The sequence below is a fragment of the Poecilia latipinna genome, unplaced genomic scaffold (assembly GCF_001443285.1).
Source record: "Poecilia latipinna isolate Pla-1442-1.1 unplaced genomic scaffold, P_latipinna-1.0 Scaffold843, whole genome shotgun sequence".
NCBI lineage: Eukaryota > Metazoa > Chordata > Actinopteri > Cyprinodontiformes > Poeciliidae > Poecilia > Poecilia latipinna.
The window spans coordinates 222,745-250,412 of NW_015113459.1; the positions used below are offsets into that span (position 1 = coordinate 222,745).

Sequence of the window (27,668 nt, forward strand, 5' to 3'; positions counted from 1 at the left end):
GGACCTGGGATCTAAGGAAGAGAGAGAGAGCCAAACTTTTTCCAAAATTAACTATTTTAGAAATTCTTCCTTAACAGTAGCTAATAAATAGATAAATAAATAATTTGCGTATGTAACTAAGTACATAGCTGACTAAATAAATAAAATATATGTCAGTACTTTTATAGGAGCCGCTTTGTAAATAAGTAAAAAGTGAATGTGCAAAGAGCTAAGTAAATAGTGAAGTAAATATTTAGATAAATGAATAAATAAAGATCAGTTGAGTGAATTTATAAAAATTGTTTTAAATGATAATTTAATGTACTACTGCGGGGGGCGGTCTAAGTCCTGGACCCCGGGATAATTTTGCTAACCTCTGCGAGTTTAGCAACTTTCTTCTCAGCAATGTCTTCATCCAGTGATCATGCCTTTACTCTTTTCACAACTTTCCTTCTTAATTGCCTCCTTTCAACCTGTCACAGCATCCGAGTCACGTGACACCCTCGATTTCGTTTGCGCAACGCTCCTCCTTTTGTTTCTCATTTCAGCGTGGTCATTTCCGCGTGCACGCTTCGCTTGAGCTTCAAAGGTGGTGGGGGGCAGGCTCTGACGTCACGTCAGCTCGCCGACCTGCCGGACGCGCACATCCTCGCGCATCAAGACGCACGCAGCTCTCAATCAGAGGGAGCCCCGCGCGCTACTAACGATGAGGTTCACCGACCCGCACGCGCTTCGTTTGGAATGAGAGGGTGTAGAACTGCTGGCGATGAACGCAGGAAGTGAGCGCGCGCCGCGACGTTGCCGCACTTTCCCAAATTGAGAGAGGGAGAGAGAGAGAGAGACGGAGAGAGAGAGAGAGTTGAAGCGCGGCAGAGAGGGGCTGCAGAACACACAGGGTCTGGGTGAATGCATAACCATGGCAACAGCAGCAGCAGCAGCATCAGAAGCACGAGAAGCGGGGATATAAACATTGCACCCATCCGTCCGCCCGCAAACAGACCGATTTTTACTCCGTTTAAGGATCGGAGCTGGAGCCGAATCCTCTGCGGACATCACACCACATCGCTGCTAAGGTGAGGCTGCCTCTTTCTCTGTGACACCCTCGTCCTCTTCTCGCTGCTCTTCCTCCTGCCCTTGCAGGATGCTTCTTGCCTGGACGTTTAGGGAACGTGTTTCATTGTCAAAACGAAGGGAGATGCTATGGGATATATATGCGTAAGTTTGAAAGTACAAGCTGTGTTATTGAGGTGATAAAGTGCAGCAAGGGACTGTAATTTGATTCATCGTTTAGCTTGTAAAGAAGTGAAAGTATCGGTCAGAGTTCAGCATGGTGGGTGTGCTGTCCACTTTGACTTTCTCCCTCTGATGCTGTCACATAAAACAGAACCTTGGTGTCTACTGCAAACAAAGACAAAGGTCATGAGCTGTGTCTTTGTTCCAGTCTGTCAACACAGCCGAAGACGGGCTGATTCCTGTTAAAGGACAAGCCAGACCTTTCTGGGAACTCAGTCAAAGTCAGGTTAGATATCACTTGTCTCCTACAGAATATGTCTTGGTCAATTTGTCTATTCTTTGTCTGTTTTGCTCTACTTAAAAAATAAAATAAAATAAAGATAATATCTCCTCTCTGTAAACATGGTTCTAATTACATCACAAAAGGCAACTAATCAGAATTCATATAAGTATGATGTTTTGTATTTTTCTTGTTTCTCTTTCCTTTCAGGTACTTACAATCAAATTGCTCCTTTTCCAAATTACTTGTAGCCTGGCAAAGCTGGTCAGCTGGATGAAGGAAGGCATTCCGAGTTTGATACTCAAGACCTTGACAATTCCATGCTGTTCTGCCCTCTAAGTCTTAAGATTACTTTGAACTCAGGCTCAACGGTGGAATAGATGGTAGCACTGTTGCCTTGAAGCAAGAAGGTCCTGGGTTCAAAACCTCACCTGGGGGTTTTCCACATTGAGTTTGCATGTTCTCTGTGTGTCCATGGGTTCTTTCCCATTTTCCCACAGTCCAAAACAAAATCATGACTATTAGGTTAACTGGTTTATCCATTTGTTGTGTGTTTCTGTTGGTCCATCATTGCTCTGCTGGGTGGGTGATAGTGGTTTTCCATTAGTAAAAGGTTTTCCACCAGTAATGGTTAAATGTCACCAGCCTATTTTTTTTAGTGCTTACTTTGCTGGGGTTTCAAATGTGCTGAGTCAGGCTGGAAACACAACGTCAGAAGACTGGTGCTCTTTGAATTAGCAACGTGTCCAGGGTGTACCCTGCCTCTCGCCCAATTACATAGGTGATAGGCGCACTAGGACACATGTGAGCCTTTTGGGTTAAATGGGCACAAGCCAGGGCAAAGCTTTAAAACAATAACTGTATCTATCACGATAAGTGATCAGTTATCAATTAAAAATGTGTCAGGTTGAATTTTGATCATTTCACTGAATCCTGATCCTGAACTGCATGGCATTCTAGGGGATGTAGACAGAGGAAAAATATCAACATCAAAGTCTCAATCTCTCATGGAACAGCTAAGAAAGGTTGGAGGATTCAGCTAACTCACTTATTCTTTAGCTAGCATGTGAAAATTTGTTCTCTAAAATATGCAGTTGCAGTTTCATGTTGCCCCAACATTTTCAGGTGTACTTCCCTCCTTGGAGATCCATGCGTACCCCAGGTGGACATCCGCCATACACGTCCGTACAAAGGACAGTTTTTGTGACTGTGGACATGTACTCTGTAACGCACTGACTTCAACAGATGGAAGGCACTTTGAGTTTTTTTCTTGCGACACTGAGCTGATAATGTTGAGAATCAACACAATCAGTCTCAAGACTGCGTAGTGTGACTGCCGCTCTCTATGCTCTCTATGCTGACAGTTGTTCAGTGGCTACCTTGATGTTAAAGAAACGGGGTTTATTGCCAAACTTTCTCATCAAACTTCCTAGTATACATTCAGATTGTGGGAAATGGACTAATTTGTCATGGGAAATTTAGCCAATCAGTACACTTGACTGTGAACTATCAACTGTCTTCAGATGCACGCTGAGTCTTTGCAGTTCACAGGAGTAAAAGGAGAAAATGAGAACAATATCTCAAGAGGAAGTTGTGGATAAAAGAGGAAAGGTTACATCACTTGGTTCGTAGAATCTTGGATATTTAAGACAAAAGACAAACAAAAGACTAATCAATAATTATGGATATCAATAGTTTTGAAGTGCTTATATCGTGATACGTTTTTCTGCCATATCGCTCATCAAAGACAATGGATGGATCAATTTTTAGGTCCCAATAATAATTCCTGCAGAACTGCTGCATCAACCACTACTTCCAGTGTAACCAGTCAGACTTAATGATTCCAGTCCAACCAGTTAGTAAGGAAATACATTGGATTGCCTGACATCCAGAAAGATAGAAGTTCAGAAGTTCCTTGCTAACGCATTATGATTTCAGACTGCACAAAGCACCAGTGTAATAGGAAATCATATAGCCATTTGAGGTGATGCAAGCAGATTACAGTATTTACTAGTGGGGCACCAATCTGGTGTTGAGCAGAGAAAAAAAGCTCCAAGTATTTCCAGCATCTCTGTTCAACTCCAAATCCAACTCAGATGGCCGAAGTCACTCTGCCGCCATACTGTTTACTAAAACAAGCTAATCTTGGGACGTCATCAGCTGAAATGCAAACAAGGCAGACTTTGCTGGGGATTTTTGGCAGTCCTTTAAAAGAGCATTGGAGCGGTGTAATGTTGACTTTTTTTTGTTGTTGAGCATTATGCTGAATCACTATAAAGCAGGTAATGTAATAAAGAAAAAAAAGCTTCTTGGAAGAGTGCACACAGATGGAAGACACTTAGATTTTTTTTTCTTGCACAAATAAGTTCCCGGTGACTCAGAATTGTGAAAACAAACGGCGATCACATGCAGCTCTCCAGGGAACACAACAGGCCTCTGAGCTAACAAATGTAGCTCTCTATTTTTACAAAGCCCCTCTTTTTTCTTTTTTTCTTTTTGTTGTTGCATGATAAACTCTTTTTATCACGTTTTAATTTCTAGTGGAGACCGTAAAGACCCGGGTCACATCCTCCTCCAACTCGACCTCTCAATTCAACTCCAGCCCAGCTCCGGTCGCGGGGATTTGGTTGTAATTTACCAACACACAGCATAACACACCGCAGAGGATTTCAGAAAGTGCTAGATTATGCCATCACATGATTGCAGAGGCCAGGCTCACGAGGTTTCTGTTGAGGCCTCTCTCTCTTTCTTTTTTTCTCTCTCTCTCCGCTTCCAGCAAATCCTCTGTCGGTCTCCTCCTCGTCGCGTTAAAATTAAACGGAGAAAATGTGGAAAAAAAAAAGCTCGTTTTGAGAGAGGAGCCGGTCGCCTCTGCCGATCCGTGCTATTTTTAGTGACGGCCCTCTGTCTGTTTAGGCGTGCTGGCAGAGGGTGTTGGACGTTAATGAATGGATTAATGCTGCCGCAGATTAATTTCTGGCCCCTCTGAGCTGTGTTCACGTTCGGCTGCTTCAAGTGATAATGGCTGCAAAATGTAGCTGTTCCCCATGTTCGACCGCTGAAAACACACATCACATCTCCATCCTTCAGCGCGTCCAGACATTTCCAGCTTAGCCGATGCCACCGTTGGAGGTGGAGGGCAGATTGAGGGCAGCCAGAATTGTTTCTTTGTTTTATTTATTTATTTGTTTACTTCCACTAAGGTGGTGGAATTAAGAGTTGCTGCGACCTCGAGACCCACAGGAATGCCAGCGTGTCTGCGGCCGTGTGTGTCTGTGTGTGTGGCATGCGTTAAAAAGTAATCAGACACCAGATGGCTGTTTTGTAATGATTACTGTTTAATGATTTGCTGCGAGGAGAAGAAAAACAGAAAGACTGAGCTTTTAAAAGTGCACAAAAAGCAGAATGGGAGCATTAGTCAGGATGCAGGTTGTGCAGATTTTGTGTTGTAGCTACAAAACAACTTGGATTTCTGTAGAAAGGGTTGCTCATGCTCAAGTTGAGAGGGATTTTATGGGACAGCATGCTGCTGAAGCAGGTCTCAGATTTATGATAGAAGTAGTATTACATTATTAGTATTCATTAGAGATGAAACGATCCTCTAAAAGGTTCCTATCTCAACCTGAAATCTAAATGTAGATACCTGCCAGTACTGACGCTTTCAGATGTTTAGCGCAAATGTTGTTCTTGTGATGCAAAAATGTTATTTAAAAATACTCACACAAGGGCACTATCTCTACCATTGATACTGGTACATTCAATAAGAACTGGCACTCTTGTTGGAACTTTAATACATAAATTTTGATTAATTAATTACATAGATAATAACGTGTTAAAATTTTATTCGGTTTTTTATCTTTTCACATACAAGGGTTCCGATCAGAACTTTTGTGTTACCGTGTTTCTGATACTCCCGTAAATCTGACACACAAGTAGCATCCACTAACAACCATGATGGACGACAGAGCCGCTTCTCTTGGCCCACTGGGGTTCATTTTTGATTCATAAACAAACTGATAGGACATTGGAAAGGACTACTGTTGTGTGAACACTGTGCTAAAGGAGTTAGCCTATCTTCAAAGCTATTCAACCCGTTTCAGCGTAAAGGCATTTAGTTAGGCTGTGATCAGTCAATTAAATACAATCCAGATTCATTAGAAAATGTAAAGCTCTAAGTCTAGTGACATTATGTTCACAGTAATTATGACGCCACCGTATTTCATCAGTTGGGGTGGCGGGTTCAGGTTCAGTGCAGTTAGCCACATCTCATCAAAAAGTTTCATTTTGGTTTCACTAAACCATAACACTTTCTACTACAGGTTTATTATTTCCATACAAACTGCTAATGACATTTCTTTGTTTTCTTTTCCCCCCCATAATTTGTGCAGTGCAGAACTGACAGTGATCCTGTTAACAGATTCCATCTCCAGAGCTCCCTAAGAATTACTATAGGTCTTTATGTTTGGATTTCTGGATTTTATTTGGTGGTTCTAGAGTCAAAGGTACACATACCTCACGTAGTGGGGAGTGAAAACTTTTTAAAGACACAATTCGTGCAAACTTTAGAGTTTTTGAGGGAAAAACCTAAAGTTCCCCTCAAACTTTAGATTGACTTTCTTTGGATTCCCCAGAAGAAAGTCATAATAGATATAGAGAGCACATGCATAACTGAACTAAAACAAGCTATTATTTAAAAGTAAATTTAAGAATAAATTAAAGGTGTGATAACAGTTACAAATAATAACTTGTACTTCAAAAATCTTTAGCAATATCAGGGACATTAAATAGATTCCATCAGATTTGGTAGCTTTTCTGGATCATATCAATCTGCAGAAAAGACTCATGACACCTCACCATCCTACTTATGTTTGATTGTCTATTCATGTGGACTTTAAATGTACAGTAGTTTAAAGTTGATCCACTGAGCTACACTGTAAAAAATATCATTGTTGTTTGGTTTTTTACTTTTTTTTTCTCCTTCCCAAACTGTCTTACGAAAGAGGTGTAAAAGTTTGGGTTATCTTTTGTGGATGTTCTGTTTAGTACATCAAAAATTAATAAAGTATTCAAAAAAGAAAAAAAAAAGAAGAAATGCTGCATTTTCTTTAAAAAAAACTTTAAAAGTTTAACTATATTTCAGAAAGAAGGTGCTGCTAGCACATGGTTGCAGTATTGATGCATTTTCTGTAGACCTATTCTATAGATTTGTTGAATTTATCGCAAATATGAAACATGTAAAAACAACAGTCTTGCGCCACGGTTCAGTTTGATGAGTTTTACCGCTGTCATCTTCATCCATCATGAAAGGAAGCACAGTGTGTCCTCCTGGAATGACGGACATATTCTGTGGAGGCTGCTTGAGCTGCACATGATTTGATTTGATTAACTTATGGAGATATTTCCAATATATTTCCTCCCTTCAATTATTATATCCGCCTTTGTCCTCCTGTCCTTTCTTCAGTTGAGGGGGGACGACACTATCTTGCCGTTGGTCCCCAGGGCTGTAAGCCTCAATATTCAACAAAGTACACAGTGTACATTCTCCTTCTTTACTGCCAAGCTAACATACTGCGACAGAAGTGAGGCCCTCCTTATAATGAATTGGTGTCTGCAGCTAGCTGATAACCCCGGCTGCTAGTTTATAGTGTAGCTCAGTGGATCGGGAAAGCAATTAGGGAGGCCTACATCAAATCAACAGTGAGGAAACATACCCTCGTTAAACGATCTGGTGACGGTTGGGGACATTACAGCTGTCACATGCAGCCCACTGACTCAGCAGAAGTAGGGAACACAGCTCTGGCCTCCGGCCAAACCTAGCAGTGACCGGCTTCAACATAAAACACTTTGTTGTTTCCGAGAACTGGACTGTTTTTGCTTTGATGATGCAGTGCTCTCTCATGCCGACTCTGGGTCGGGGGCGAAGGTTTGACTTTCAGACGTAACTTCCAAGATGTCTGTGTGGTAGGTATGAAGATTCTTAACCTGTTTGTCACAACATCACAATGATACATATGGTAATCTTTTGGCAAAAGGTAGAGAAAAATCCCACAGTCGACGTCATAGGATGCTCCTGTTGTGATTTAGCTGTTCTGTAGATTGGAGAAAGGATTGTAGTTTGCTGTTTGTGCCTCTAGCTGTCTACCGTTGACTCTGGCCTATGCAGTTCAGTGTTCGTGGATTGATCTGTTCTGTTGTATTCTGCGTTTGTCTGTGTAACTCCAAACGATTACCTATTCACAAAGACATGCCCGTAGAGTGTATCCTTTCAAAGGAAGTGCAGGTTGGGAAGCTGAAATACCTCGCCACAATGCTACCTGACATGCTATTGGTTGGTGTTGACAAAGACATGCTATTGGTTGGTGTTGACAAAGACATGCTATTGGTTGGTGTTGACAAATCAGCCAATCGTTGAGCACCATATTCTCCTTGGTACTGATTGAATGTACACTCCAATATGGAAGACCTTAGAGATTAACTTCTGCGTTTGTTCGGTTTCCACTGTGTGTGTTGATGGATAATAAGATATGTTTGGTGTTTAAACTATTAAAGTAGGTAGTTATAAGGCTTTGGGAGTTTCAAGTAATTATGTATATTAGCTGTTTGCAGATGGTTTTGGTCGATGACCGCTGTGAAGCCTGGTGTTTTACTTATATTACCTGTTTAATCTGGAGATGCAGAAATCAGTATTTTGTGATCAGTTTACAATTTCTCTATTTTTTTTTTTTTTTAAAGCTGCTGCCTTGTTGGTCATGGTCAATTTCTATATATGAATTATGTTAGGAGAAAATATAAAAACAGCAAACTAATGTTTATGGTGAATATGTGACATTACATCATTCTGTGTTGTAACTATTACTGTAAAAATAGTTTTTTGCATTTCAAAACCAAAGAAAAAAAGATAGAGTATTTTTTAATTCCAGCATAGTTAGCATGAGTAGCATTACTAAAGCAACAGTCTGCATGTGTATTTCATTGAGAACAATAGATTCTTACATGGACTGAGATTTCCAAATGCCTGTCGGTCTTTTCAAATCCAGCGTGCTCCTTAACCAAAGTTGACATTTCAAAATGGTAAACGAAAGCAACTCGACTGTAATCTTTTCAGTCTTGTTTTCTACTGAAAATTTATTTCTCTTTTTCTCTCGCAGCCTGATTGAACCACAGATATCTTGACATGTGTGATACAGTTTCCTTGCAAATGGCTGACAACAGGTTTGTTGTCCTTTAATTCATTTTTAAACACTGCAAAAGCTAATCTTGCATCTTCCATTGTGACTTATCAGAGCTTACCTAAGGTGTGCTCATACTCTGAAGTGAGAATTGAAAATTACTAGCAGAAGTTAGTAAAGTTAGTATCAACCACAGATTAATTAAACTGGTCATTTAGAGAGATTGTGTTCTGCTTAATTGTGCAAAAGAGACTATGTGCATTAGACACATTTTCAGATTTTGCTTACGATCACCTAACATGCAATAGAAACATCAAAGCTTATACACTGTGCATTGACTAATACACTTATTATGAGGCATTGGGTTGAGTTGGTATTGGGTTAACACAGAGAGAACCAGCTTAGATCAGGTTATCTTGTAGGACAAAATTAAATTTGCATCTGAGAATGAAAATAGAAATAATTCTCCATGAATCATAACGATGACCCTGAATAGGAGCATAATGATACACAAAACTCTGAAAACAAGACACAGATCATGGGAACAAGACGGGTCGATATCATTTAAGAACACTTCAAATTTATGCTGCAGAAGGACTTTTCTCTGGATTTTCATGCTAATATCTTCCACCAGAAATTGGAGTTTGCTTCTGCTGTGTGAATTGTACAGCGATGCAGTGTGCCTCCTCCCCCACCTGTTGCTGCACAAGTGTCTCTTTTAGGCAGATATGCTTGTTGTTAAACTTCTTTTACTCTGCAAAGAACAGAACTGCAGACAAGTTCAAAAACATAATTCTTGTACACATTTTGTGAAACTGTGACGTTATCATCCTGCGCCAAACCCTAAAGGCAATAGATCTGTTGTCTCTCCTGCTACTTACCTCATAAGATTTTTGCTGTGGGAATGAAATCACTGAATTATTTTAATGTAGGCTTTAATATTTTGACTAGCTGTTAGTGATGGTGTAAAGTGTTTTGTGAAGCACCTCATTGATGCTGAAAAAGCCAGGTGTTGATGCTGTTGTACAGTAAAACCCTTTCATTATGCCAAATCTTCTCTGGTGAAGTAAAACAAATCGTCTCATCTGAAGATCAGCTCTCTGAGCACAAGCTATACTTTAGTGAGGTATTCCACTGCCAGGACTATATTTATCTTTATTGGCATGTTATTGTGTGCCGCTTCCTTTCGACTTATGACTCCCCCTGACTGTTTTCGCAGCCCGATGCAGGGTTAGGGTTAGGGTAGGGTTAACCCTACCCTAACCCTAACCCTTACGCTAACTCCATCCTACCGTATTTGTGTGGATTGCATTTCACAGCGTTCAATGAGAGGTTATTTGATAGTCTTTGTTGTAAACACTGTCAGCGTCGGCTGGTTGGAGCTCAGCTTTCAGTGTGTACTTTCTCTAGATGCTGTTGTGTGTGTGAGGTATCAGAGTTGTAGACAAGGTGTACTGCTAAACAAAATCACGGTTAGTTTTCCACAGGGAGCAATGATCCCAAGTACACTGACTTCTCAGTCGCGTCATTCTGTTAAGCACATTGAGTGTCGTTATTTCTCTCAGTCGGATTATGTAAATCTACAAATTCAAGGGCTATTAAAGGATTAATATGAATCAGCTGAGTTTCAGAATGTGCCGTGCTACATGTCAGTATGTTCTTACCTCTAAAAATCATTGAATTCAGCTACTCCAGTCACTTCCTATATCCATTCCAAAGTTAGCTACTGATTTGATTAATAATAGCAAATGGAAAAAAACTCCCACTGGCGTTAGCTTTGGAGAGGCTAGTGTCGATGATTCCTTGACCGACTGAATTATCTTCTTCCTCTGCTGGCCATTAGTGCAAGTTGGCTAGCATTTGATAGGTTGGTGACTACCAGCCTAATTTTTGTTTAGGTGAAGCAACTGGAGGGCCTTCTTCTTCTGCTGGCCAGTAGAGTTATAAAGGCTGGCATTAGCTTCATATAGGGTAGCTTTAGCATTGTATAGGCGTGGTTTATCATTTGATAGGCTAGGTTTAGTGTTGGAAAAGTTAACATTAGTATTGGCATGCCTAAGCTGGTCAACCACATACGATATATGTATGCTACATGCATTAGATTCATTGATGTGTTCTTTTGATTGAGTTTACTGTAACCCAAGGTGACACCAAGAGTAAACATACTGTATTTTACACAGCTAAATATGGCTTCCAATTGAAGCTTCTCATTCAGCAGGCTAATGCTAGCCTGCTGAATGGGAACTAATGGCCTGAAGAGGAAGAAGGCAATCCAGTGGGTGACCAGCCTCTCCACAGCTAACGCAGCTGAGTAGCCTGCTTCTCATTTGCTAGCGCCACCCGCTCAGTGGCCAATGTCTAGTCAAATCAGGAGCTAGCTCCAGAATGGAGATAGCCTCCTGCAACAAGGGAGTAGCCACAATAGTCTACATTTTTTTCCTCAGAAACCATGCCATGCTAAGGAATTTAAAAGAATGGGTCGCTCTCAGGGGCACAGCATGGCAACATGACACGATGCCACTGGTCCAGATGTAAAACTTTCTTGTTACTATAAACAATCAACATGTTTTATAATAAAGTGGGTGTTACTGGGATCAGAGTCTCCAAATTTGATGGGGCCTTACCTTAACACCAGGGTTCAGAGAGTTTCATGGAATGGGTTTCTGTTTTCTGAGCAGCGGCATTCAGGCTTTACAGCTCTGTGTCAAAAGCATCAGATACAACCTGCATGCAGATACACAACTGCTTTTAACTGAATTACTTTTCCCAAGAAATGGGGCATTATTTTTTTGGAAATGCACCAACAAATCCGTCCACCTTTCTGTGTCTGCGAATTGGGCTTTATGAATAAGTCATTCTTTCATTCATTCATTTGTTTAGTCATATCTAGAAAAAAAAGCGATGTCATTACCACATTTTCAAAGGCCTGACGTTCTTTGATGCCTATCTTCCATTATGAACACAACACAGGGAAGCTGCCAACCGCACACATCCGTTCTTCCTGACAGAAAAAAATTAAATCTCATCCCAGAAGTAATAATCAGTGCTATATTAAGAGCAAGGTGTCTATCTTGGGCTCGCATTGTTCCTCTCATTCCCCCACGATGGATGGTCTGAGTCACATCACCTCAGATGACTGAAGACGCAACGAAGCGAACTAATTTTAGAAGTGCCATCAGTCGATCTCTACTTTTACTGTTTGTCTGATTTGTGTCCTGTTCTTCTCTTCTCAGGTGATGAGTGGGACTGTATCATGTCTGAAGTACAGGGAACGCTGGAGTTTTCTGTAGAACTGCACAAGTTTCACAATGTGGATCTGTTTCAGAGGGGGTGAGTGGATTCTGGCTGTTGCCTTTGAAATGTGTCAGAACACCAAACTAGTTGTGAAACGACACACTCTACAAGAATGCTAACAGTTTATTTTCATTTCTACAGTGGTAAAAGTTACCAACCGGCTGATCAAATGGCTATAACTCACGTAATGGAGGTGATTAACTTGGCTTGCAGTTTAAGATTAGGTTTGAGGCTTTTAGTTCTGCCAAATAAGGAGAAGCCAAAAATTGCAAGAGGTTCTTGCCTACGAAGACCTCGCAAAGACTCTTTTGTTCAACTGTAAACTGCGAACCCAATAGCATCTGGCTTTGGCCACATATAAACAAAATTTCATGGACATTATGGATAACCTGCACATTTTTCGGTGTATTTCAATTTTTTTTTTTTTTTGCTTTAAATAGGCACAACGTAATGTTTCTTCAATGGAGTCTCTGAACAATCGGCTGTCATGCACATGTGCATGGAAATGCCAGCATGTTTAGGTGAATACGTGTGGATTTAATTAGAACACCATCAGCATTCTAATTAAATCCACACTAATAAACATAGCTATTTATTGGCGGCTAGTCGGCTTAGCAACACAGAATGCTTCAGTTTTCTGTCTAATGGGAACCAAAGGAATAAAAACTTCAAAACCTTTCGGATGCATTGGTCATTTATAAGCAGTGTTTTTTTTTTTTTATTTCTACCTTCTTCTATATCTCTGCTAATGACAAAAACACAAATAAATTGTATTTGTATGTAAAGATTTGGATGAGTAATTCTTAGTGGTTCCATGTCTGGATTTATGTAAATAGGTATGAGTCACAATGAGATTCTTCTGGTCTGATTTCTTCGAATAAAATTCCACCATTTGAAGGTAGAACTCTGCCAAAGACTGTAACAACAATTCATACAGAGTCAGTGGTTCTGCATTGGTTCAGAATTCACACATTCATCTGTTTGCGGATTTTGCTGTGGAATGTGATTCCAAATTATTCGTGGAAAATTTACTTTTTAAAAGAGCATATGAAAAATCCTCTATAATGAAACTTGTGAAGTTGAAATAACGTTGTGTAATGCTACTAGACATGCTACTGGCTGGCATTTGTAAAGTAGCCAATCCTGGAGCGGCATTCATTTTACCTTCACATTGATTGGCTCTGTCCCAAAGAGTGGAGTTAAGACCAGGATGTTAGCTTATGGAGTTTATGAAGGTTTATTTGGTGTCTGAACTATAAAAAAAATGCAGTTAACCTTTTTAGAGGGATTCTCAAGGGTTTGCGGTACCTAACAAATACTTGTACTTCAACAGTAACAGTGTTACTAAGGCTTACTGGTGGCACTGATTCAGTTTTAACACAATGACTGTTTATATTATCATATTTGGTAATCGTAAATGAGCTCAAACTGTGGTGGCCATTTTTTTTATCTAGCTAGCTGCCTACTGCTACATGTGGAAGGGTAGAGATTCAATCTAAAAAGAGTGTACAACATGGTCATGTCTGAGCTTGTGCTATTTGCTCTGCAAAAAAAACGCACTAATGAGGTAGATAGCTTGTGCAAAGAATGAGAAAAATTTCAAACTAAAAGCAGACTTGTTGAATTCCAGTTGAAGCTGATTCTCTCTTCCTGAATTTGCAGAATTAATGAAATTAAGCTGAATTGTGTTGAGTTATGTACGGAAGATATCAAAGAAGGGTTTGCACCAGCTCCAGATATAACTGAGGTATTCATGCATTATACATCTACCATCTGCCCACCATCTGCTCCAGCTTATATAAACGAATGGATCACCTTCTCAATGTCTGCGTACCTGTGTGAGTCATATAGGAGCAGATACTGACAGCAACTTTTAGGGCAGCTTGTTGCTGCTGGGACAACTTTAAAAATTTGAACCAAAAATTTGGATCAATATGATATGTTGAAAATAACCGTATTGTTGGCTGATAACTGTGTATCTTTACTTAGTATGATGTGTTTATTGATCATAAAAAGAATAGATTTTCCAGTTTCAAACATTGTTGCTGATTTGGCTGTAAACTGCCAAACTCATGTCAATAACAGAATGTTCTCGTGTTTATGAAGAGAATACAGATAAAAATAAAGGAATATCAAGTGAAACATTATTGATATAGGAAAACGTGTCAACTAACATTCTTGTTTTTTAAATATGGAAAATGAATGGCTTCTGTTCAAAGTATGGCTGCACCGATCCACTTTCTCTCGCTTCTGATACCGATACCTGAGGTTTAGAATCAGCTGATACTGATACGATGCAGAAAAACTACTGAATTGACTTAAAATGATTATTTTTTTAAACAGACATAAATGTAGTAAAATATACATTTATTTAATAATGATGCACCAGTACATTTAAATGCACCAGTAGCTTCACATGCTTTGTCAAACATGGAAAAAACAACACAACTTTAAGTTATTCAGTCAGTGCAGTTAGGAGTAAAACAATAAATGTAAAATAAATTATAAATAAACTGAAATTGACAAACTATAGGTTAACTACATTGGTTAAACCTGTAAAAATATACTGCAACAAACCTTCTTTCAAATGGTTCAGAAAGTAGGAATTCTAAATATAATGTAAAATAAAAAATAAGGCATGACGTCGCTTGGAGCACAAAGCGTAGAATTAGACTGAACAGATCTGCTTTTGGCTCTGTTGGCTGTGAATCCTTGCACTTCCTTAAAGTCAGTTAATTGGAGCAGCTCTTTAATTTACAGCACATCCAGCAAAAAAAAAAAAAAAAAAAACGTACAAACTGGTTCAGATGAAAGCAAATGAAATGACAACAGAGCAAGTTTGTCTTTTCTTTCTCTGGTATCTTGTTAGATAAAAAAGGCATTGTTAATCCCAGCATGACGTATCTGCAAGAAGATTAAATAAAACAAAACGTTCCACTGGCTCATGTAAAACACCGGCTTCAGCAAAATGGATTTTTCAAGTTCAAATTAAAAATGCTCAAGCTTCAAGCTTCATCACGATTGTGCTTTTATCTTAGTGAACTAATATTTCTGCTCCCACAGTCTGCCTCCTTTCCTCTGATAGCAGAGAAGAGTGTCAGCACTGAGCTGAGCTCTGGTGGGTTGTAGAATAATGATGTTTGTGTCTCAAAGGTTTAGAGTGTTTATACTGTGCAACAGAAATTACAGCATTAATCCTAATCCCTGTTCAGGACTGAAGGGCATTGAAGATGTTCAGTTAATGTTCTGTCTGTTCACTGGTTGCTTTTAAAATCCTGCATTTTTTCACCTGGTTAGTAAAAAAAAATAATAGGAAGAAATTATTGCAGATCTTTCAGAATTTACTGTTCAGAATTGCACTGATAAATGGGAAACTGACACCTATAAATTATAACTGAGTTGACTGAATGATAATAGAATTTACTGAAATGTAGTGCAGGAGACAGTGAATTAAGGTGGCCATGAAAATCTGTCCATATTTATTCCAGACTGACATTCTCTACTGCTCTACCGAACAGTGGAGCCATGTCAGTATTCAGAGACAGACTGACCTGACCTGACCCGACCCGACCCGACCTGTCACTGAGACCCACAGTGTCCGACAAATAGAAGTTTTCATATTTCAGTTTGTTCCAAGCATAGATTGTTGGACTTTGAATTAAAGCAAATATTAGCTCTGTAAAGAAAATGCACACTGCTCCACCTACATTCATTTAAAATAGAAGAGAAGTATCTTTCACTGAGGGGTGGCTCGTAAAATCAGGCTTTTAAAAAAAGATTTAAATAAACTATTCAAAGCGTGTTAGTAGATGTGAGCAATACAAAACTTACATATTTGCTCTGTTTCTTCGGTAGAAACAGAGAGAGACGTGACAAGATCAAACAACCTGGAAATTATTGTTCACTTTAATTTATCATGCGATTAATTGATTTGGTGCTTATTGCAACAAGCACCTCAACAGTACATACAAAGTATCCCAAGTATTACCATGATTCTGTAGTTAGTACACAGTACACCAGTGCTTGGATTTTTTAAATTGAATTTAATTTTTTTACTTTTTTGTGTTTTGATGTAAACGTAAGAACACGTTTTGTCTTAAACACAGGAGACTGGTTGAATTTTTTATGTAATTAAGCGCTAAGTTCAAATTTCCAGGTTTAAAGTTTGAAGAAAAAAAAAAAAAAACTACCATGGCCCTTAGAAGTTTTGAATACCATGACAGAGTTTCAGAGGATTCTTCCAAACTTTGACCTAAATATCAGCTGCTTTGCAAATAAAACGATGTTATGGCTACAGAATAATAATTTAAAAAGTATGCATCTGATAATTTGTCACCTGTTAATGCTTTCACATTGCAGGACTGCACTGGTGTTTTATTACTGAAATATACATAATCCAACATACACTGACATTAACTTTTATTAGGGACAGTAATTAGCATGCACCAGGTCAAAGGGCAAATCAAACTGTCAATCATGCCAACGTAACATGTTGCAGGTTTATTATTGCAAGATCATATGATTAGTGTGTGCAGTGTCCATATCACAAAGAACTGTGGAAAAATCAATAAATATACATTATAGACAAGGTTCTGTCTAAGAAACAGAAAATGTTTTAGAATGGCTTTAATTTTTAACTTTTTCTTTTTTGCAAAAGTAATTTACAAATTGCATTTCCATGCAACTAAATTAAAAATTGGCAAAACATCCACCATAGTCAGATTTAGTTTTTGTTTGTCTTTTGTTGCTGGAACAGCAATAATACTATTCCATCTGGGGTTTGTGTTTCTGGTGAACTGAAGGTTCATAAGTAACCACCGGTACATGCTCCTGTTCCACTGTCATCTGTAAATGTTTGTATTTATCCTGTAAATAATTAACACCATATGGACAGGGGCCAAATTAAAATCTAACAGAGAATGTTCAAGTATTTACTTCCCTAATTATTGAGCACACAGTGTACATGTGCAGAGACACACAAAAGACTGTACTTGCAATATAACTAGTACTTAGTGTTGACTCATGGGGCTGTATACAAATGTTATTTGTAAAACAAAAAAAAAAGTATTTTTTCTTTCTCTTCAAAATTATTCTATAACTTCCTGCTGATATGTCTCATAAAATCAAATGAAATATATAAAAGTTTGGAGTTGTAATCTATCAAAACGTGGAAGTGTTTAAGGAGTTTCAACTAAGTTGCCTGCAGTTGAATTTTAATATTTTCATATCATGTAAATAAAATCAAAATGTTACATTCAGCCTTTTAAAACACTTATCAGGGTTTCTATAATTTAAAACATTAACTTTTTTTTTAACATTTAGCACAAAAATGAGACATTAAATTACAGGCTTTCTCTTACATTCAGACACAATGGTATATCTAATATATAAATATTTTAATTTTTAAGTTTAATTGAAGCTCTCTGTAGAAAAGAAAAGAAAGTAAAATAAGCTCATGAATCAGACTATTTCTCCAATAAATCTTAGTTTGATTGTGTCTTAGATGCTACAATGTCCCACTTCAATAGCACAAATCCAAGTTCCGACCAAATTTCACATTTTTGATACTGAAATATTCTAAATCCAGTATCAAAAATGTGGAAGTCTATCACACTCCATATTACTGATACTACTTCACATTTTTGAAGCTGGGATATGGCTGAATCCAGCATTTCAGAGGGCCAGAGGGTTAGCATAAAGCTAAATGCCATGTTAGCCGAAAAAAAAAAACAAAGGTAATTTCCAGCTTTTTTTTAGTACCAAAATCTACATAAATTTGTATGTAAAATATTAGTTGAAAACTGTAACAATTCTTGGTGTTGTGTTATCAAAAGGAAGTGTCTATGTCTGTTTTGTTTTTATGTATTTTTAACCGTTGGGTTTTTGTGTCTTCTCAGCTTCTACCAGATACGAGCAGCACTGAAAGTCTCACCTCGAGTGCCCCACAGGTTGAACGTGACAACAAATGACAATGCAGGTGAGCTGACATTTTGTACTTTCCTCTTCACACACACACACACACACACACACCATCCCTCACACACATTACCATGTCCCTGTCTGCTCTTTGAGTTAGCTCCCAGTTTGATATTTGTAACAGTTTTGCTTAATAGAGACAACAAAAAGGATTTAGCTGGTTTGTACAGTGTTGGTGTTGATAATTGTATACCATTTGTGGGTAGTTTTGAACCCTTTTAAGGTTCTTTAGTGTCTTGTTCTGTGTTTCATTTTGGGTATTTAGCTAACATAGCTTTGTGCTGCATGGCAGTAATGCTAGCTGTCTTTGAGTCACATTCTCTCTTCCTGCTTTAATTTTACACATCTTTGTATTTGCTTGGCATTTTCCAAAGAGACTTTTCAGTGGGGTTGTTATGGAAATAAGAATGCAACTCACTCTTGGTACAGATTTGTGTGAAAAAAAAAAAAGCTGATAAGCTGTCAGCTCTGAAATATAGGCTCATTTTTGATGAACTGACTACATAGATGAAGCTTTTGAGTCTACCTTTAAAACAAACTTTCTGACAAATAAAAAGTGGTTTAATTAATTGCTGCTACTGGTGACACAATGCACTCTCCACATACTTTCACATTTCTTCAAATTAACGAAGGCAATTTTTAACATGTTTTTACCTCAGAAGGCCTTCAACTTATGTAAAACTATGTAAAAAAAAAACAAACAAACAAAAAAAAACAAGTTACATCCACTTAATTATTTTTTTTCTAAGTCAACATTGTGATTCACAATATTCCCAAAAATTCACTGGACTTAGTTTCATTGAGTGTTAGCAAAACCTTGATCAAAGTCAAGTTATATTCACTCACCTTTTTCATCTAAATACAATGTTAAGATTTACAGTGTAGGCAGAAGATTTTCTTACAAGTATCAATATGTAATATGTAATTGATTTCTCCTTTCTGAAATCCGACACAATAAATAAGATCTTAAAACTACTAATTACATCGTAACTGGTAAAATACAGAACGACGTAACGGTAGATGATTGTAAATTCGAAAATCATTATGGAAGTAAATCTATTTTAATAAACCTGAAATCATGCTTATGTTTATGTGAAAGCTGCATTTCCTTCTGCTGGTTTGAAGATCTACTGAAACGTGGCAGTAGTAGCATAAAGGACAGCTAGAGAAAGAGCTGACACTCAGTGCAATGCTCCAGAAAGCAGAGGGGAAGATGCACATTCAGGTAATGTCATCCTGACATATTGTTGGTGTAAAAAAAATAAATAAAAAAAACGCATCAATTGTCATCTGGTTGCACAATCAAGTAGATCTGAGTAAATGGGCTAAGTTTTTTTTTTTTTCATCTTAAACCAGCATGTTTTTAACATCCACTACAGCATCGTGTGTTACAGTCAGGGTCAGAGTGAAGGCTGCAGCCGTCCTCTCCTCCACAGATCCCCTCACAAGGTCACACATTAGGCAGCGCATGCCTCTCACGCTGGATTCTGAACTTAAATGCACCAATCAGCTCCCCAGCCACGGAAATGGATTAAGCATCCACACTCACACCGGAAATAATCCAGCGTAATGTTTCTGGGGAAAAACAAGAAAAAAAGAGGGATTTTGTGTGAAGGATTTTTTTTCCCACTACCGAGTCATTTGATTTGTGTTATCGGTGTATCCAGTGTTTAAATAGTAAGTGATGCGCTACCTCTCCTGGTACGGACTGGGTGTTTTCCTTATATTGGCGTAACAAAGAGCGGTTGTAGGTGAAGAGTTTACCGGCGTCTATAAGGTGATTGTTTCCAGTGGAGAATCACTGACTGGTTTTTAACATCCTGGGGCGTCACGGGGCGTCACGGGGCGTCACGGGGCGCGGCCTCAGCGCCTGTTAGAGCAGTGAGAAGCCACTGATGGTGGTGATGGTGGTGCGGGAAAAGATGTGCCAACATTTCCAACCCAAGTATAAATAAATCACAACAACGCCGTACTCAGAACCAGAATCATGGTTTGATTGGATCAGGACTTGGTTCACATGCAGAGCATTGAAGGGAAGGTAGAGTGGATATAAAATCTTCACTCATCCCTGTTAAATTTTTTTTTTTTTTTCCAAATGCAAATGTGAGACAAATAAAGATAAATGAAAAATAACCTGAACCCATGTGTTTGGAAAGTTGTTTACACTCTTAAACTCTAAATCCTTTTATTTCAATAACTCACTAACACATCATATGAATTAATTACACACAAATTAATGTTTCCAAGTCTTCATTTCTCTTAATTACAAGGATTTTCCACTTATAATTGATGAAAACACAACATGTAAAATTAGAATGTTACATCAGATCAATGAAAAAACACCTAACTCTCCCTTAATCTTCCAAAAAGAGAAAGTTTTTCTTTCCTTTTTTGGTTTTACTATTAAGCTGAACAGCTAATGGATCACATTGAAAGTGGAAATTGCCATGACGATGTTTATTTTGGTCAAGGCCTGATTATTTATCGCATCGTTTATCATTTGTCAAGATCAATTTCTTACCATAACAAGAATTTTTGATGTGTCGTTGTCATGATAAATTCCAAATATGTTTGTTTCAAACCCATCGGAACTGGCTCTGCTGTTGGGATTGTTTTACTTATTTCTTCACAGTGAGAATATAAATAAATTTGAAAATATGGTTAAATCCAGAAACACTTTACAGTTTGGTGATACAAATCACACTTCTTTATGTGACTGGCATCCTGAAGAAGCTTATTTCAGATTGGTTTTTCAAGAGCAGTGTTTGTCCTTGTGGGCCTTTGATTGCCGTTTCATACAGTCACATCCACACACTAACAGAAAAAAAAAGAGGTAATAAATAGCCCTTATGAACATTATCACAATAACACCACAAAATATCGTGATAAAACCAAATCAAGCCCACCCCGATTTTGGTCTTGTTTTTCTAATTCACAAAAACCTGGCACTTTATCACAGGTGTGAAAACTTTTAACGTCGACTGTAGATATATAGTGGACACCACAGCGTCTAAACTGATGGCATCACTAGTGGAGCAGCAACGGCGTTATCAGACGGCTGATGGAGCGTCCGACAGCGAGCCTACGCATTTATTTTGACAGTAGGATTGTGATCCCTGTCTCTGGAACACGTCCACAGATGTCATGGCTTCCTGTCACGCTTGGCACACGATGCGTCGACCCTCGCTGCGCTTTGGATGATCAAAGACTCCACCAAGTGTGTGTGGGTGCCCTGGCTTACCCGTTGGTTTCAGAATCAGGCCATCTGTCGGCCAACATGGCCGCCGCTTGCGTAATCCTACCACTCAGCCTCGTGGAGGCCCACGGTGTGACCCCCATCAGGCCTGTCAAGTGCTGCCTAACGCGTTCCTGCGTCCTCTGGCTGGTGGAGGTTTTCTGCCACCGCATGTTATCCAAGAGTTACACTGCAAAAACACAAAATATTCCAAAGTAATTTTTTTTGGTCTAGTTTGGTCTATCAGTGTGCTGTAAATTTAGATTTTTTTCACACATTAAGGTGTAATTTTTTCACTTTGTCTCTGTGCTAAGGTTCTCCATGTTCTCTTGTAGCAAGAGAAAATCAGCTTTTTTCCTCAGCAGATAATGTAGATCAAGACTCACTCATCCCTAAGAGAATGGAATATGTGAGATTAACATTTAGTGCATTAATGAAAAGAATTTCATCAAGTGCACAGAAGAAGCACTTGGGGGAAAAAATGAGTCATAGATTCTGTAAAAAAGAAGACATTTCAGAAAATCTCCATTGCGGTGACAGAGCTGAATTCTCAGCTTTGACACGACCACAGAGTCTTTGACATGTAGCGCTGCTCCACATCAATGCTCCTGACTTGCGCTGCTTATGCTGCAGGTAAAGCGACAGCGTCGTGGAGAGGAGGCCTGTGGAGAGGGGCAGAATAAGAACAGAATGGAAAAGGGCAAAAGCTCAGCGGGGGGGGATTACTGAGACCTCCTGAGACTCACAGCTGGAAGCAAGGGTTTTTTCTTTTTCTGCAGCTGGCGTTGAGAAGGAAAAGATACAAACAGCAACACTGTTACCAGAAATGTTTAATATAAGATCAGTTTAAAGGGACGGTTTGTTATAATGTTGTTCCCTCATCAAAAACATACCTGGAGAGCTGCTTTGATTTTTTTTCATGCATGTTTGAGAATCTCCATGCCAAAGCGACTTGGTGGACCTAGCTCCGCCTTTGAGGACAAAGCTCCTCCTTAGAACTGCAGTTTACAAGTTTCTGCCTCACATAGCAGCACTCCCCCTTTCAGCTCCTTCAGACTAGCCAGCAGCAATTAGCAAACACCTGGTGAATCTGGGCATCAGCTGAGCTCATTATGGGAGCTACTGGTCAGTGCAATACTGGTAAAAACATTGTTAAAGGGTTAGTAGAGGAGCCATGTTGTGATGACTTCCTGAAGGCGGAGTTTCAGAAAGAGCAGGAGTTTCTTAAAGAGACAGAGGTCCAATTTCAACCAGGTTCAGCGATCTGCCTCCTGGAATTGATATGCTTTAATTGACATGCGTGTCAAATGTCTGCCTTCCAGAATGTTCCAGAAGGTTTGACAATTTCAAGGCATTAAATTGCAAAGTCATGTTTATTTTAAGTCTTATTTGATTTATACAGCATCTTTTAGAACACCTGATAATACCATAGTGACATGATTGTTCTATAAAATGGCACCATGGGCCTTGAAAACACATAATACATAATACTTCCACTTTAAATGAAAAGGAAAATGGAGACATCATTTCAACAGTATTTTTACAAAATGATCTTTCAATAAACACTGGCAGATTATAAGTGAAATATTCTGCCATCTTTTTTACAACTAGTTAGTTGTAACAGGCCTGATTGGTACATCTCCCATATGTAAAATGTGAACCTTGCACACAGACAGTTGCCCTTGAGTGAACTAACGATCATCCTGCAGCAGTAAGCTGCTAATTGTTGTGCTGTTTGGTTGTGTCCTACACCAGGAGAGTGCAGCTTCAGCTCTGCGGGGGTGTATGACGGCAGCGTCTTCAGCCGAATATTTCAGATCCTCTACAGAAACGAGGAGATTGCTGTCAACGACTGCATGATCTTCAAAGTCCACCTACTACTGGATGGAGAAAGGGTGAGTCACACTGGATATGGCAGTTTCTGACACTATCTGTATAGAAACTACTTAATTTTCCAGGTAAATTAGAATTTAAAATGGTGAATATATACAACAGTTAAAACAATTACATGGTAGTTTTCTTTCTGAGTCGGACAGCTCTCAGTGGACTCCTGCTTAACATTGTGAGAAAAGAAACAAATACAGTTAGTATTCACTAATGGTGCTTTCTACTGTTTCCTTATTAAGCTACAAAGGCTTTTTTCCTTCTACATTCCACTTAGGGTGCAGCAGTAACTGTTACAATAGAAATCAGCCTCAACACACACTAATTACAGGAAGTCATCACAATCTTCGTTTCCATTCACTTTAAAATTGCGCAAATCGGATTTACGAAAATAAGTGATCTTAATAGAAAAATGGCAATTTCTTAAAAACACATTTTTCAATAGAAAGTTTTTTTTATGTTAGTGTATTTCGCAGAACTGCATTCAAACCCTTTGCCAGTGACTTCGTTTCAGATCTGTTCCTGGATTTCTTTAGTTTTTGGTGTGTTTTCATATTTGAGCTCATCTGACTCTCTTCATGATGTCAGATCAGTTCCTGTGTGAGTTTTTGATTCAGTATGTACTCGGGGATGAGTGTGGCCAGCAATAGTTGACTCGACAGTTAAATCATTTACTAAGTGGGACGATTAATTGGACTGAATAGCTTCTGTCCCTTGAAAAAAATCTAATATTTTGAAAACAGATTTCTGTATTTTAGGTATATTTGTCCAATATTAAAATGTGTTCTATGTTAAACTTTGTTCAATTTTTACTGCCAAGTGCAACAAACATAGAAAAAACAACAACAAAGGCCTGCAATATATAGAGAGAATGCCGTTAAAAAATTTAATTAGTTATTCACAAGTAACTGAATGAACTTTATCCAACTTATTTTATTTACATTTGTTTATCTTGACAACTTAAGAAATTAACTTGGATGAATTTGACAAGTTAAAGCTTTCTTTTTTTTTTTTTGAAGTTGTAGCTTTACATAGACTAAAGATATTTCAATTGTAGTGTTTTGATGTGGCAATGAAAGCATCACTAAAGATAAATAGCTTCTTGTGTAAATAGAAATGAAGGTTCTTGTACTGGAATAAGATCAGCAAACTGATTTGTGGGTTATCTTTTTAAAAAGTGATGTGCAGTAATATTTAATGTGATTATCATGACACACTTAAGGTTGGAGCTGAACCAGCTAGCATAGTGATTAATTGTCAAACATAAAATCCTTCAAAATATTTTGACTTTAATTATTATGATGATGAAATTAGAGAGAGGAAGTCAATACTGGGGAAAACCACAACAAAGCTACAGGCTACAGAAGCTAATCTGCTGTCTAACTGAGCGCTGTCCTTTATTATTACTAAGAGACGCAGGATCAGTGGGTTCAGCGATCTGCCGCCTGGAATTAATACGCTTTAACTGACATGCGTGTTAATTGTCTGTGTCCCAGAATGGCCGTTACGGCTCAAATGACCAACTGTGTAAACCTGGCGGACAGATATTGATGTGCTGTCCGTTCCGTTTTCACCATGGGTTCATCCTGGAGGATCGAACCCGGCCCGCTTTTGAGAGAAGGTAGCCATCTTCTGTGACAGCCAGGGCAGCTAGGTGCTACTTAGACCTAATCATCCGTTAGATCCCCTGCTGCTGGCGCATTAACCCTTTCCTTCCATGATTGATACAGCTTCCCTGGTTCTCTTGAAATACTTCTAATTTTAGGAGATTTCATCAAATGTGGAAGTCTAAGTGGAGGTTCAGAGACGTGTAAGGGAGCTTCCCACTCTTTAACCTCCCGGAGGTTATCTGCTGCTCACAGCCACAGAGAGCACAGACACAAATAGCCCTTCATTTCCCCCGCAGACACACGAACGTAAGCTTGATCAATCTAAACATCGGTGTTAGGCACAACTGAAAACATTTGTACTTTTACTGTGCAGAGATACAAAAAAGGAAAACCTTTTTTTTTTTTTTTTAAGTAGTGCAGCTTCCATAGTTAATACAGGCTTTTGTTTGTTCACTGTAAAAACTATATTTTATTTAACATTTTACATGTTACACCAACACAATGTAATTGTGAAGGAGTATATTTACTCACAATGCCTCTAAATACAGTCAAATTTAATGAATTAGAATAGGCATTCCAATTGAAATTAATATGTTTTGAAAATATTAACCTTTAGGCACGTATTATAAACTTATATTTCATTAAACCCACATTTCTGCTTTAATAATATTTTTTATTGGTCTAATGTAATATTCTAATCTTAAATGTGTTTTTATAAACTAGCAGAAAATCATTATTTTTTGAAGAAAAAAAAAGCTTGAAAACATCAGCATCTGTAAGAAATTCATCACAATAAATAATAAACGAAACAATAAATGCCCTCACCTGTACTGAACGTTCTCAACCTAAAAATCACTGATGTGACAAAGCAAGTTTGGCCAACCAGAAGGGCGCGTTTCTTTGTGTTAAGTAAAAAAGGTGCATTCATTGTACAAATAATTTATTCATCATTTCTCATGATTCAGTGACATCATGCATGAATATCATTTTGTGGGTTTTGCAGTTGGAGGAAGCCTTGAGTGAGGTGGACTTCCAGTTGAAGTTGGATCTTCACTTCACCGACAATGAGCAACAGTAGGTTTTTCTGTTTACTTGGTTAAAACCTGTGGTTTTTTTGTGATAGCGGACTAAGAAAAGCATTAAATACCGACATTTTTTGTTCCCTTTTACTCCATCTACCATCTATAATCTCTCCAGGTTGGCAGAGATAGTGACAGTCCCGTTGATCAGCAGTCGGACCCTGAGGCTCCACTTCCATCCGCGGCGAGGCCTTCACCATCACGTCCCCGTCATGTTTGACTACTTCCACTTGTCTGTCATTTCTGTCTCCGTGCACGCCTCACTGGTTGCCTTACACCAACCGCTAATCAGGTAGAGTTTAATTATGAAATGCAAATATTTTACAAAAAGTACAACAAAACTAAAAAATTTTCTCTCACAATTTGAGCCGACAGTGGGTATGTAAGTGATTTCATAACCACAGAGGTGTTATTTCAGTGGAGTCATCACTAGAGGATGTGACCAACCATCCAACAGTTAGTCTAAGCAGGAAGTGAAGGTGATTGGGCGTTGGGGTTCCCTCATGAAAATGCATTAGCCTGCATTGCCTGATGGAGTCTGAAGGGAGCAGCATTTTGGGTTTGCACAATTGCCCATGTAGGTTGATTTAACATTGGAACCAATTGGAATGTCAGGAAACCAGGAAGACAGGAGAGACCACACCAATAGTAGATGATTGTATTGTCAGTCTTTGTCTGAGTGGTTCTTCCCAGACTGCAGCGAATGGAGTCATTAACTCCAAGGAAGGGATGGCTGCTTTCGGAACAATGTGCCGCACAGGAAGCAGATGTTCCAGGTTCAACCACAAATCATAGTTCTAAATTAATACAAAAGAACATCATTAACAAACCTACCACTGCTCTCTGGAGGTCACCTCTAGCAGTGATTTTAGGAGTTCTTATAGGTTTTAAGGTGTTGCTTGGCCAGCCAACCCCATGTTTCACAAGTTTAATATTTCAGTGACCTCATTTAAGCTTAGCTTTAACCAAGTGTGGACCAACCAGCAACAACTGTCTCAGTCCATTCCTCACCAAATTATTGCTCACACCCTTTACTCAAAGGATCGTCAGACCATTTCATCCGTACTGCCAATTCCACTGCTTGTTTACTCATCACTCAAATACATTCAGATCACGTTTGGTTGAGTGCTTCAGTTATTTTGGTCACTGCGTATATTTGATGTGATGAAGTCTCCTGTCATCTACTGTATCTGTTTTTCAAGATACAGCTGCTAGACAGAAAGCTAGACATGAGCAGTGAGATAAGTACCACTCAGCAGTGTGATGTCAGGTGGTCACAATATCTGTCTCCTTTTGGACACAAACAGTCAGTTAGTAATGGGCAGCCAACCTTGTAATCTGTAGAATTATGCCATGTTTCTTTGGACTTTCTGTAAAGACACCAAATAAATTGGGTTTGAGAACCCAAACAGGATTCCTATATGATGGTTATAAAAAACTAATAAGTTCTTAACAGAAATGACATTCGGGGATTTAAAGGAGTTAAAATTCAGATTTCTTGTGCCAAACAATAGATGAATTGATAATGTAATCAGACATGATGGCACAGGACAATTTTAGAAGTGAAATGCTTAAAATGCAGATGCTATTATGGCAGGGGACTGAATTTGAAGTTCATCTAATCAGAAACAATTATGTTTGCAGCTTTTTTTCCTTCTTCCAAAACACACACACACACACACACACACCCACACACACACACACACACACACACACACACACACACACACACACTTTCACTGCCGGTCCATTCATGTGTCCTCTACGTCCCTCTTCAGCTTTGCGCGCACGGGGAAGGGCTCCTGGCTGGGGAAAGGCTCACCTGAGAGCGTGAGCGACCCGTCTGCTGTGTCTGTGGAGAACCTGGTGTTCGGAGCTGGCTACTGCAAGCCTGTCATCTCTGAGGTATGTTAACCTTTCGCAGAAAAG

The 27,668-nt window shown here is 38.8% G+C and overlaps 1 protein-coding gene across 1 annotated transcript; it reads left to right on the plus strand.

Moving 5' to 3' along the window:
* Positions 1–560: 560 nt before the first annotated feature.
* On the plus strand, positions 561–27,668 carry fam135b (family with sequence similarity 135 member B). Its single transcript, XM_015047793.1, has 7 exons — positions 561–1,052; positions 11,895–11,991; positions 17,853–17,932; positions 22,922–23,061; positions 25,664–25,734; positions 25,858–26,031; positions 27,518–27,668. Exons 2-7 carry the CDS (start codon positions 11,915–11,917, stop codon positions 27,651–27,653), a joined length of 678 nt encoding a protein of 225 aa, XP_014903279.1. The 5' UTR covers positions 561–1,052; positions 11,895–11,914; the 3' UTR covers positions 27,654–27,668.